This window comes from Zeus faber, assembly GCF_960531495.2.
Source record: "Zeus faber genome assembly, chromosome: 5".
In the NCBI taxonomy this organism is placed as follows: domain Eukaryota; kingdom Metazoa; phylum Chordata; class Actinopteri; order Zeiformes; family Zeidae; genus Zeus; species Zeus faber.
Genome location: NC_137192.1, coordinates 16,185,879 through 16,200,143, shown reverse-complemented (window position 1 = coordinate 16,200,143; position 14,265 = coordinate 16,185,879). Strand labels below are relative to the sequence as shown.

The following is a 14,265-nucleotide window of genomic DNA, read 5'->3' as shown; positions in this document are numbered from 1 at the left end:
GTTTGGCCGCAGAGATGCCCTCCTTTACGTAGTCGCAGGCAGAAACCGTCCGCGTCCAGCTCGGCGGAGGAGAAGAGAAGCCCGGCGAAAGAGACCGAAACGCGGGGGGGGGGGGGGGGGGAAAGGAGCGAAGAAAGGAGGGAACGGAGCAAGAGGAGGAAGAAGGGGGTCTTAGCTTTGTTCCCCTAATGCTCCGGTTGACACCATGTCGCTCTGTGTGGATTCGGTCCTCAGGGGAAAATCCTTAAAATGATGGAGGACAACAAGCAGCTGGCACAGAGGATCGATGGGGCCATTCAGTCCGCCAGCCAGGAGGTGACCAACCTGCGCTCCGAGCTGTCGGCCACCAGCCGCAGACTGGCCGAGCTGGGAGCCAGCAGCCCCCCTGCGCTGGAGTACCACCACCAGAACAACCACCACCACGATGACAGCCTGCACTACCACAGTGAGTGGTACAGCGTGCGTGCGTGCGTGCGTGTGTGTGCCTTGCATCAATGCCTTGATGGGAATTTATTGGCAGGAAAAAAAGTGTTTTTCTTCTTTCTTTTTTTATTTATTTCTTTAACTGGGAGACAGATGACTGTGAGCGCGGTTGTGTGTGTGTGTGTGTGTGTGTGTGTGCGTGTGCGTGTGCGTGTGTGTGTGTGTGTTTGTTTGGTGCTCCGCTCACACGTGCGACGTCAGTGTGTAAAACGTATGTGAGTGCATCTGCGAGAGGGGGAACATGGAACATGTGTGACTGTTTTGGAAATCCACTGTGGGAAGTATTCAGGCAATGCATCGCATGGGTGACTAATCTCATTCCACAGCTCTCATTCCACTCAAATTGAGCACCGAGGTTGACAGAGGAGTGGGAGAGGGGAGCGGAAGGGGGGAGAGAGCGAGGGAGAGACAGTGTTTGCGTTGTTATTAGAAAGGAGGGGTCAGGGACCACGGCAGATCGGGGTTCGGGTTTCCTGGCCCTACAGCTGGGCCTCTGTGGTGCTCCTCCGTGTCCGTGTCTCAGGCTCAGAACCCCAACGCCGGCAACTCTAATCAGAGCCAGCGGTGTTATTGTGACGGAATTAATGGAAATGTCCCCATTCACCTAAATGCCTTTTCTCTGTTTATATTAAGGCTGTGTACCATTAAGTGTTTGGAACAACCTGTATGTAGGTTTATGTACGGCTTAATATTGATTGCGTTTCATTTTATTGGACGGGAGAACTGTTACTATCTAGTAGTTTGTGGCTGCTTTTGTTGAGATGAGGTCCAAGCTTTGATTGTTACACCATAGTGTGACATTCTAGACAACAGATGCACCGTGACGTGCCTCTTTGTATGTGAGCTCTCGCTCACTGAGCTAGCCGAGTGGAGTCCAGTGGGAGAGGAACTCAATAGTCGCAGGTCTGCTGCCTCTGGCTGTTTGTGTTCTCTATTTGACTTAGATGAGTTTGTAACGTGGGGGTATTGAGTCCGTGCCCTGCTGAGCTGCCAGGTCTCAGTGTCCACTAAATGACTCCCTGCGTTAAGGCAGACGGAGCTCAGCAGCAGGTGATTTCGCTCGGCCGCTGTTGTCCGTGAGGCCCCTGGATCGGTCCACGGGGAGAGCTTGCAGCCGGGCTGACTCCACAGTAATCATAAGTGATGCAATGACTCTCATGCTTAATAAACTATCATTAAACGGTGTTAGTGTCTCCACTTTCACTATATTGTTATCTGGATTAGAAAGAAATGGGCGGTTTCCAACTTCCTATCCTTCCTATCCTTCCATTGTCCACACTGTCAACTCCCAGCACTCTGACTTGTTGCACATGTAGCGTTATAGCATACAGCGTGTGGCCCCCACATTCCAGAATGGCAGTTCTGTGATGTCATACTTCCTGTTCGCAGAGGCCCGGCCAAAACGATCAGATGATCGTACCGACCTGACAAAACAGAACCACACATAGGGCTGCACCACTCCCTTTCCTCCCAAACCAAAGGATTTTCACATCAAACCCAGGAATGACTTGAAAGATACTAAGTTGAAGTTTGAGATAATATTATTATTCTGTGAGATATCTTGATTTTTGCTGCATAGTTTATGATGGACCACTGTCAGTGTCCAGGGCTTTGAGGAGATTAAGCATTCTTTTGGTCAGTTTACTGGCAATGGTGTTTGTTAGTCTGTTTGTTGGCTTTGCCTTAGGTGGGATCAAGGCTGTTGTGCTGATTAGGTTTGTTTGTATGCATGTCCCGACACACAGTCAATACAGTATACTGCAATTAATTTAACTCATTTTACCTTCCAGTGGAACCTACAACTCTACAACATTGCAGGCAGATGTCCAGCCGGGCTGTAAAAACTAAACCTCAAACGTCTGATTGCCCTTGAAATCTGATCTTCATATCATTTCCAACAGCGTGAGGTTATGAAGGAGATGAAATTGCTCCTTGAAGGCTTCCTATCCATCATTTTATACCCTGGGAATTCTGCTGCAAATCTATTTCTCTTTTGCTTAAGGAATTTTTGTGTCTTGTGGTGTGAACATATCCATTTTTCACAAGTTTCTTTGTGCTATATACCGATCAGCCACAACATTAAAACCCACCACTATTAACCACTACTCTTGTGTAGCTCCCCCTTGTGCCGCCAAAACAGCTGTGACCCGTGGAGGCATGGACTCCACAAGACCTCTTAAGTTGTCCTATGGTATCTGGCTCCAAGACGTTAGCAGCAGATTCTTTAAGTCCTGGAAGTTTCGAGGTGGGACCCCACGGAATCGGGCTTGTTGTTACAGCACATCCCACAGATGCTCCATCGGATCGGACCCTAACGCCAGCCATCCACATGACCAGGCCATTTTCTTCCAATGCTCCATGGTCCAGTTGTGACGCTCACGTGCCCATTGTAGGTGGTTTTGGCAGTGGAGGTGTTAAGTGAAGGGGTCAGCATGGACACTCTGACCGGTCTGTGGCTACACAGCCCCATACGCAGTAAGCTACGATGCACTGTCTGTTCTGACACCTTTCTATCATAACCAGCATGAACATTTTTAGTAATTTGTGCTACAGTAGCTCTTCTGTTGGATCGGACCAGACGGACCAGACTTCACTCCCGACGCGCATCAATGAGCCATGGGCACCCATGACCCTGTCGCCGGTTCACCTGTTGTCCTTCCTTGGACCACTTTTGGTAGGTACTAACCACTGCATACCGGGAACACCCCCAAGACCTGCCGTTTTGAGAATGCTCTGACCCAGTCGTCTAGCCATCACAATTTGGCCATTTCCAAAGTTGCTCAGATCCTTATACTTGTCCATTTTTCCTGCTTCCAAACACATCAACTTCAAGAACTGCAGCGGTCAGTTCTGCCTAATATATTTCACCCCTTGACAGGTGCCATTGGAACGAGATGAGCAATGTTACAGTATTCACTTCACCTGTCAGTGGTTTTAATGCTGTGGCTGATCAGTGTATATATCTCACCACTGTACAAGACGGTCAATGGCAAGGTCCAGGGCTGACTGGTACAAATGGCCTGCCGCCTTTTATTCTAGCCACTGACACTAATTTATTCATTGCTAGGGTGATGACACCTCTTTAATATTGGCTACAACTCTTAATCCATCACTTCCGTGCCTGGGCCCTGTTTAGCATTCTTTCAATGGCACTGGTATGTCTGCAACAATATACTCCTTTTCTGTCTCCCTACTCTCCGTCCAAGTAGAAAAAAAGATTTGGAAATCTGCTCTGCGACCACGTCGTCTGTGAGCGTGGTTGAGTGTTGAGTGAGAAAGATAAGAAGCTGCAGTATAAAAACATTCCATCTTCTTAAATCAATGCTAGGTAATCCTGTTACATTATTTAGACTTACGGCTGATCAGTGGTATGTAGTTGCTGAAAAAACGCTGAAGTGCAGGATGAACCTGACATCATTACTCCATAAAACGTTGTGTGCAACTATACAAACATAACTAATCTCTAAACTAAACAGCGACAGAAGTTAACTGGGAAAGTTGAAAAAATGAATCAATGATGTACAACACACTGTTTCCTAGTCTGACAGTCTGTCACAGTCAGGGTGAGAGAAGTTAGATCAATGCTCTGCAGCTGCAGTTGTTTCTATTGAGATGTGAAAGGATAGTAGGAGGACACCCCTCAAAGCTACAACCTTTGAAGACACCCTCAAACTGCACCTTATACTATAGTCTAGAACACCAGAGAGGAGAAGCTGAATTAACTGTACTGCCTCTCTCCACTGTATAGTAGGGAAATATACTTCTCCCCATCTGGCCTGAGTTTGCTAGAGGCCCAGAGTCTCTCATTACCTCATGGCGCTCATAAGCCCGGCCAGAGGAGGCTGGGAACCCAGCGTCAAACTACGGGGCAAAATCCCACCCACTCGCTCCCTCTCGCTCTCCAGGGACCACCCGCTTTCCTGTTAACTCTCTACATTCAGACAAACTATGCAATGGGCCTTAACCTCCCACTAAATCCACCATCGCTACCACCACCATCACCCCCACACACACACACACACACACACACACCGAAAGCCCTTTCCACTCCCCCTAAGCTCCTCCCCAAATATTCTGCCTGGCCTCCTCTAGCCACACCCTGTCTGTGGTCAATGCAGCATGAGGGGAACTGTGTCCAAACAATAGCCAGGGACAGGCAGCCACCATGACTCCCCCATCCAATTTCTGACTCTTTCTCTCTCTTTCTCTCCCACTCAATGGGCAAACCTCTGGCAATACAGTCAATTGCCAGGAAAACTCATGTTACAATATGAGCCAAAACGAGGGAGTAAATAGAAAAGGAAAATTGCCCTCACTTTATGTGAATAACCGGTTTCCAATATAGTTCCAGGGATAGTCGGGTCTGATCGGTCAGAGTCAAGGCGCACGTGTTCGTACTGTATTATGAAAAAACGGAAACTCTGCTGAACTAAATTGAGGCTCAACATTAGACCATGGGTGACCATGGTGATGGGCTGTCGGGCGATGGTGGGGCTCAGTTCGCCCCAGGTGGGTTGATGTCGGGGTCCCATGTACCATGCGCACTCGGCTAGGTGGGTGAGTGCTCTGGGCTTGTGGCCGAGTGGGGCATCTCACCGGTTGCGGTATGGCAGGCCTTGCCTTTGCACGGGCCATTGGTGGGCGTGGCGGCCGGGTCGGCTTGCCCATAGGGTGGGTGGACCTGGCATGGCATCGGCCTGTCGGTCTGTTGGCCACGGGGCCCGGCTCCGGGCCTGTGGTCCGTGCCTTGGCCCCGGTGGCCTGGGTTCTGCGCTTGCGGGTGCCTCTCATGCCTGCACATGGGGGTGGGTAGAATGTGTGCGCCTTAGGGGTGTAGTGTCACTTTGTGTTCTCTGGGACTGGTTTGTGCACCTCGGGGTCATACGTGGGTGTTGCTCTGCGGGCTCCCGGCTTCTCTGTGGTTTGAGTTGAGTTGTCTTCTGTGGCTGCGGTTCAGTGTGCTCAGAGCTTTCCTGAGGTTGTGGGGTGACTATACAGCTCCTGCACTCACGGGTGGCCTTTTTTCCGCTGCTTGGAGGCATTACGATATAGTTCTGACCCCATACACCAGAACTAATTGGGACAAGTAAGTGGACACATCACACACACACACACACACACACACACACACACACACTTGCCTTAATTAATCATGTTTTGTCAAATACATCTGGTGTTTCTATGTTTAAGGTTTTGTCAAGTACATATTAATGTTCGTCTCTATCGTTATCCGTATCACCTGTGGTGATTCTCCATCCATAAAGATCAGAACAGGGTAGGATCGTTCTCCAAAGAGGGAGATTGGTGGCAGTCTTGTATCATAAAAAAAAAGCTGTGCTCTCGAGTTGTTGCAGCAGTTCTTGATGATTAATATAGAGTGGCATTGCAGGTTGAGAATTTTATTTTTATGTGTGTTGTATGGCAAGCCTGCTGACAGCACAGGTAAAAAGAAATAAAAAAATCAAAAAAAAAAAATCATATTTGTTCCTCGCGCGGAGCACACAGAATTTATATTGGTGTGTGCATGATGAGATTGAGAAGCCGAGAAGAGGGTGAGCGGCGGAGTTCGGGAGCTCATGCAAGGCTGCTGACATCATTAAAACACACACAATTCTGTGCAAGGGTTCCTTTCAGTGGCTTATAGAAGGGTTTCCAATCTGTAAGCAATCAAGGATGCGTACGCATTGAGGGGGCAGTGACACAAATCAACCAACTTTGTGTCAAGTACAATGGTGCCACAAATGTTTGTGTTGGAGCTACTAGAAAAAGTTCAACAGCAGTCAATAGAACCAATGTTCTGAGTAAAAATTTTATCCAGATATACTTGTGAGATTATTTTCGGCCTCTAATTTGGGTCCCATTCATCGATTCTTCTATGATTTGGGATCATTAGAAGGGCTTTATCACCTGCTGTTACGGGTATACAGTACCTTGAACAGGCTTATGCCTCACACACAATTTATGTACACTAAGTCTGCTGAGTCCACTGGAAATGATTGTTGGCAATGTTGCGTGGAAATTTCGGGTGTGTCACATTGATGGAAGAACTGTGTGATGGGCCAGGCGGTCAGAGTTGATGGTTGATCTCTGTGTGTCTCACATAGGTGTTTGATCCAGCAGCAGAAAAGCGTTGCCTTGGAAGACGTCTGTTGGTGGCGTTCCTTTTGGGAAAACAGAGAGCTGTGTCACCATACTCATATCCTGTAGCCGGTGAAATAAAATGCCAGCTGAGAAGGAACGAGCCATGTAAGACAGGGATGCTGGCACAAAACCAGCAGGATCGCAAACCCATAAAGGCAAGGTGCCAGCTCGGAGACACGGCCGGTACCGAACAGGCATTTCTCTTCACTTGGAAGTTTCCATTTTAATTTTCAAATTTATTAAAACTTTACTGAACCAGTAAGTGAAAGTCAATCAAAGGATAACTCAGGAGTGTTTTAAGTGTGAAATTAAGAAGTTAAGAACCCTCGCTTACAAGCCCCCCCTTCGGTGATAATTACATTCATATCTGTGAAGCCAGGATTTCTTGGTATGCAAATTGAATTAATTTAAGACAATGGTTGTCATTAACACTTCTCTTCCCAGTGGACAAGATATTACATATTTGATTCCCATATGATTAAAAAAATAGTTATTAAGAAAAAAAAATGGGCTTCCTGTGTTCAGGTCACGGCTTGCTCAAGGGGAAGAATTGCTGAAAAGATTCCCCACTTTCGACCCCCTTTTTAGGGTTCAGTTCTCCCAGTCCTGGGCCTCCTCATTGTAACGTTGCATTCAGCCACTCTTTTATTTCCCTGTTTCGTCAGCACCAGGGATGGACTTTGGTACTAGAAACGAGACAGTAAGCATCATTTTCATGATGTCACAGGCGAACCTGGTGTTTATCACCATCTATATAACAGAGTAGACGGTCTGTTTTATGGTTAGGGTGAAATACCACTTCCTGGTTGACTTGCACAACCTGTTGGATATCTCCTTCAGCTTGTGCATCTACGGTTCATCGTGCTGTGAGTCCAAGGCCAGACTCAGATCCATGCAGAGGCGAACAATTGATAGAGTATATAGAAACAAACAAAAAGCTGTATACTTAATTACTTTAATATTGATTATATCTGTGATGATCAATTACCACTTGGTAAGTTAAAAAGCCATTTGTTTGTGAACAAAATGTGTGTGTTTGGGGAGAGAGGGGTGGGAGGTCCATATAAAATGTCTGTACTCGAATCTGTCTATTTAATCGGGTGTGTCCAAGGAGGGCCAGCTTGTTACACAGCTACTATATTATAGCTCATGCGTCAATGGTTCCCCGGATAAATTGCTGTGATTTACAGACAGCCAAGTCCTTTAACTGTGAAAGGACTTGGCTGTGGAAAAGGGGGGATGAAGGGAGGATGATGGTACAGATGTCTTAACTCCCGCCTGACCTAACACGAGATTTATGACCCGTCTGTGAGGGGGCGCCAGGTGTCGAAGATGGCTCAGGGAGTATGTGACCTCTCCAGTGACACCAACCAGGACTGTGTCTGAACACAGGTGGATGAAAGGCGTCTTGATGTATCTCTTCTGGGATAAGTGATACGTGTCGACGGCTTGTTAAGTGTCCTTATCGCCTCGGCTGGGTGAAGCGAGGCCACCGGCTGGGTGTAGCAACACCTGTCACACCACAAGAGGTCCAGATAGTCATCTGACATGGAGAATTCAGCCACTGTGGGTTTTTTTTCCCCGGTTTAGCTCTGCACATCTGCAGTAACCCTCTATTATTCCACTATGAATGGGGCAAATTGTTGAGCTCAAACTTCAAATGACTGAAACACTCGGAAGGAGGGAAAGAAACAGAGAGGGTGGGAGGCTGGTCGGCTTTGCTGCAATCTCAGCACATCCTATTAAAATGCCCTATTGCTTTGGCAGCAAAGACTTTTCAGATGCTGCTGTTACTTACTGTTGCCTTGGCTGCACTTTAAATCCATTCTCTGAAGGGAAGGGGAGTAGGCACGGCAGAAAATTAGTTTTGAGGAAGTGCAGAGCCCCCCTGTATCCAGAGGACACAAAGCGTGACATTCTAACAGGGCAGACGATAAGCAGAACACTTCTACCACTTTTCCGACTCATCTGGCTCATGCACGACTCTTACAAGATTGATGGTCTGGAGACAACATGGAGACAACATTGCTGACGTCAGGGGAACAATGTGCAATACACAAATGGATGTTAGAAACCTCAACACACACACACACACACACACACACACACACACACACACACACACACACACACACACACACACACACACACACATACCTTTCAGACCATGTTTACCTAAAATACAAAGGCACGGGATTAATCATCTCTCAGATTACACAAGCCGACTGGATGTCACTGTTTTAAACACCTTCTCCGCTCTTATCAATTCACCATTTAAACCAAAGTGAGAGTAAGGTGGAGCTGCGCTGTGGCTGTCACAACTTTTCAAGTCATCGTCCTGGTGCTGTTCCACGCCTGCCGTCTTCGCCCACACTGCCACGGACGGCTCGGAGCGCCAAGAAAACCAAACTGTTTCGTCCCGTCATACTGCTGCGGTCTGTGTCCAATTGAAACAAATGAATGAAATCAGAGTTTGAATTCATTGACAAAAAGAGCACGGTTCATTGAGAAATTCCGTTACATTACAAAGTACACCATCACATGTCTGTCTATGTTAGAGGTTTGTTTACATAAAGCTGTTGGTTAAAACATCAAATCAAAAAAATCAAAAACTGCAAATTATCACTTTATCACCGTCTTTTTTACCATCCTCTGATATACACCAGATACTGTCTGATACGATTTTATTATCACTGCTGATTTGTTTGCTTGGAATTTAAAATAAATAAATAAAATGCTGTTGCCGCATCATTATCAACTCCCCAGGCCGCTCTGAAACTGCCATCAAACTTTATGGTGGTTTCAATCCCTGAATTGGTTTTGCTTTGCTGCCTGAAGCCAGTGCTGTTGAAAGCACAATTCTCTCTTTTCTGCTTCTGAGGAGATGCTCCACAAATATTTATCAGGTTGCAATTACCCGTGTGCCCCAACTTATCTTTATTCCTCACTGCAAGGACAGCGTGAAAGGGATACACATTCGGCCGAACTTTCTTTCAAAAGCGTGTTTTGTACAGTATTTTATATTTCTTTCAATTCGGTCTTTTGTGCGAGATGTGGACCAGAGGGCCAAGGCACAAAGTCCCATAAACATGTTTGTAATTATTTTAAGAGATAAATGCCTCAAAGGCTCTCTGTGATTGAACTAAACTTGAAGGAAAAGGAACTAGCGCTGTACTGTACATGCCCGTTCGAAATTTCGACTTTCTAAGACATTTTAATGTCCCAGTTTAACAAAATGTCCATGATTCATTCCTGTGTTCCACAATGGAAGATTAAACTGTCGGTTAAATTCATACACCGGGTAAAGACAGTCTTTGTGACTAAGTCGCAGAGCCCTGAAGCCGTGCCCTCCACCGGCTCGTTGTTCGCTGTTTATTCAATGTTTATTGATATTATACATTTGTCACGTGTCCAAATTGCACCAAATACGACACTGCACGTCCTTGGGTACTCAGCAATACACCCACCAAGTGTGAAGTAGATGGGATGGACGGTTGTCGAGATAATTGATGGACACATACAACAAACATAAAGACAGACAGACAGACAGACAGACAGGCAGACAGAAGGACAGACGGAAGGACAGATGGAAGGACAGACGGAGATTCCAAGAGTTATAGATAGATGGATGAGCTTAAGATAATTATTGCTGGGACCAATATGATACGCCTATATGCTTAATTATAAGACATGTTGATCAAATAAATCTGATGCCATTCCAAAGTGCAGCACCCTCGATGGTCCTACAATGGAAAATAGACCATATGGTTTATACTAAACTGTAAAACACTGTAACGACTGTAATTAATAAGGAAATGACCACGCTTTGTGAGTCCTGCAAAGCCCTGCAAACAATAGGAAATGCAGTATATCCTATAGTTTATCCATGGTCTTACTTGCACTTCATAAGACATCTACAGGACATGAACTATACTATGTATTACATTACACTGCAGTGATTAATGCATTTGCTTTGTGACACTTCAAATTGTCTTGTCATTTGGGAGATAAAGGGTCCCACTAAAAAGGAAAACAATCACAATGTGGATTATTTCAAAACATCAGCAGTAAAGAGATTTTCTATTTCAATTGGGCCTTTGATAATGCCCTGACAATGTTGATATTATATCTAAATTCTATTGGGCAGAATTATCTGATGATACTATTGTACTCTGGACCAAAGCACCACTGAAGCCTGATGGCTCGCTGCTTGAATCGTTCAGCCTTCTCACACACAATACACTCCGTGCGGTACTCACTTTCAAAATCCCTCATGGAAGACTGTCCACATCCAACATGTGTCTGAACAACACCCCTCAATTTATTTCTGCTCTTTTTGCCTGGTATTACTTGGATGGGGCTGGGCATGGCCATTCTCTGGTACAGCCACTTTGGCCATCTTGTAGTTTGGATGATGGCTCCAAAGACTTGGTGGTGGAATCTTCCACCCTGGCAATGGAACAATGGATTCCATTCAGCACTTGCCACCATTAATTGGAGTTGTGTGGTTTTGGGTGGTGGGGAAGGGAGTTCAAATTGAAGGGTTTCCCACAAATTCTACTAATTAACCACGACCAGAGACGCTCTCTGTCCAGGAATGTGCTCCTGAACCCTCCGAGTAGTTCCATCCCCGCGGAGAGCCCTCCATATTTCGACATTTCGAGAGATGCTGATGGAAATTAAATGGCTCCATGGTATTTTTACCCATCATACAGTTGGACTATTAGATCTATCCGCATTGGTGGGATAGAGGATGATATACTAGGTGCTCAGCTTAATGTCTTGACTTCAGAAAAGTCTACCTGTGGCCCCATTTACAGGGTTTGTGTGAGTCTTTGAAAAATCCTTCCATGACCATTGTTGTGTCTCACGGCTGAGAAAAGCTGTATTACTTTCCTTGATCAGGTTATTGCGCGTCACAGAGCAGGGGAGCTTCCTCTCCGCTGTCAAAGAGCCGGTCCATACGAGGGGAGCAGGGTGTGTAATTCACCATACACAGCGGCTCAGTTAAATCGAGAAGCATGTACTCGATACAAAGACAGGTGAGGAGAGGCGAGGAGGGAAACGTAATTATAAAAGAGGAAAAGACACTGTGGAGAGGGGTGAAATAAAAAGAATTGCATTGAGGAGCTGATAGGAAGGGGTTCTGACTCGACATTAATAGAGCCCATGTGCCTCTGTGGGAATCAATATTTCTAGGTCGCTCCATAAAGCACATTGCCTCGGCACTGTACTAACAGTGGCATCATTACAGTGTGATCAGTGCAGAAGGGGAGGTCTGCTAGGATGTAAGAGTAACTTACAGGTGCATTAAATTCACCTGCTGCTCAAGAGGGAGTGAGAAGGAATTACGAGTCACATCACTTCTGCCTCTGCTATCATGGGCAGACTACCTGCTAAAAAAAAGCAAAAAAAGTAGATCATCTCACCTTACTTTTGCTTGAATCTTCTGCATTCTTCCTGTCAAATATGTCTATGTGATTTATTCACATTCGACAGGTCCCTAACCTGTCGCATGCGATGGAGGATTGTATCTTACCTTGATGAGAAAAGTGCACGAGTTCACATTGGAATAAAAAATACACGCTTGCAACATATGGGAGCAGAGGAAATAGCTGCCTTATTATTATTATTATTATTATTATAAATTGCTGTATATTATGGAAAACAAGGTGAAATACAGTAATGTTCTCATGAGAGCAGTACCAATGCCCTAAATCCTATGTCTATATCCGATAGGTTTAATATGCATATACTCCATGAAGACTATTCAACGATAGTGAAAATCAATCAGAGCATGTACTGTAAATGGTCCTGCTTCATGAATTAACTGGGAGCCTTGTTATTCACTGCTAAAGTTAGATGATAATTAACTTGAGTAAATCAATGCAACCTCCATTTGTGACCTTTTCAAGAAGCCAATCTAAGCTCACTGAGGATTTGACACATTTCCTGACCTACTGTGCAGCCTTTATGAATAAATGAAAGGGAACGTAGGTAACTGAATCCAGTTGCTTACAGTCAGTGTTTCATTTGTAAATCAGAAGAGGTTGTTGATCCGGTGGATTCGGGGGGGAGAAAGAAAATTCATGGAACGTTTGGTCGGGGGGTTAAGCTGCCATGCGTGACACGGCAAGGGTTTTTTTGTTTCATTCAATTAGGAAACATAAATGAAAAATAATATGCTGCCCGCTGAAAGTTGACGAGTCGAATCATCATTTGGAAACTAGTCAGTCGACGGAGATTCTTCAAGTCAGAGCAGTCGTTTTTCTTCGTTTTATGCTTGTTTTTGTTTTTCAGTCAGTGTGCATTACAAAACAGGACAAAACATTTCAATAGGGAATCAAAATATTTTATGTGGGAATCAAACACGGCTCTCCGTCCACCGCGATCGCTGAGAGCAACACGGACAGTCGTGCCCCGTTCCTCCAAATAAAACAAAAACCAGTGTGGGGATGGGTAAGGAGGAACGGGGCACGACTCGTAGACACGATAAGATTATTTCATGCGCATAACGCATGGAGAGGGAGTGATCAGAGAGAAAGTCACAGACAAAGTGTCCCCGCTTCCACCCCCCAGAAAAAAAATCCACCCACCCCTAAAAAATAATCATCTAAATACACACTACTGTACTTCACTTTGTATTGTTTGGAGAAAGGGGGAACGCAGAGCTCGCAGCTCGAGCCACAGCTCCACAGCTTGTGCGGAGGTGCCGGATCCAATTGAATAGATGCCGGTCCAAATCAAGGAGGTCCTGGAACATGTTCCTGCAGGATCCGGCACAAATTAAGCCCTGTTTACAGTAATTATCAGGGGAATATTTCAGTCTTTTATTCTCTTTAGCTGCTGAGTGGATTTTCTGAATAAACGTTCTCTCTGCCTCTAACTTGTTCTCTTTAGATTTTTGTGCAATTGAGAGGGGAATTCCGAGCCTCCAGTGCTGAGTCAGAATGTAGCTGCAAATTACAGCTTATTTCATCAGGGGTTTATAGGCACATTACCCGTGGAGGAGTTGAGAAAATTATACCAAAATGTGGATTGTTCTTAATATTTTGTCCATCTTACATTGATGTTTAGACATAAAACATAAAGAGGAACGAATACAATGAAACTGTGGTCGCCGCCAACCAAGCAATGGGGAAAATTCCCCTTGGGGAGAAACTGCAGAAGGGGCAGGAGATGAGTGTGTGTGTCTGCCAAAGACACACACTGTGATGTTGTCAGAGTGCCCCTTTTGGGGTGGACACCAAATGGGGCACTGTCGAAATTTCAACTGCTGGAATCCGGAACAAGGTATGGGAATTATTGTAAGTCGCTTCGGACAAGAGAGTCTGCCAAATTACGTTATGTGATGTAATGCAATAAGGAGGATCTCTGCCTGCTACGCTCCATGACATTGAAAACAAGGTCTCATCTAAAATAAGATCAACTTTTCTCCATATAGGAGGCAGTGTTTTTTACGAGTCAACCTTTTGTGTCAGTGTGAGTGTGTGAGTGTGTGTGAGTGTGTTCATGGGGCTTCCATAGACTTCACTGCTGAAAGGCCTTGCTCTGGCATTGATTACAGAAGACACTGGAATGCATAAACACGGTTCCCAGCCTCGGCGTACTCATCACAGCTTTCTTTGTTTAGCGTGTCCG

General features: G+C 45.6%; 1 protein-coding gene across 1 annotated transcript in view; it reads left to right on the top strand.

Moving 5' to 3' along the window:
* Positions 1–239: 239 nt before the first annotated feature.
* kaznb (kazrin, periplakin interacting protein b) overlaps positions 240–14,265 on the top strand; it is a 51,564-nt gene continuing 37,538 nt past the window's right edge. Inside the window, exon 1 of the mRNA XM_080001386.1 lies at positions 240–445. Coding sequence (XP_079857512.1) covers positions 250–445 — 196 coding nt within the window. The 5' untranslated portion in view covers positions 240–249. The remainder of the gene's footprint in view (positions 446–14,265) is intronic.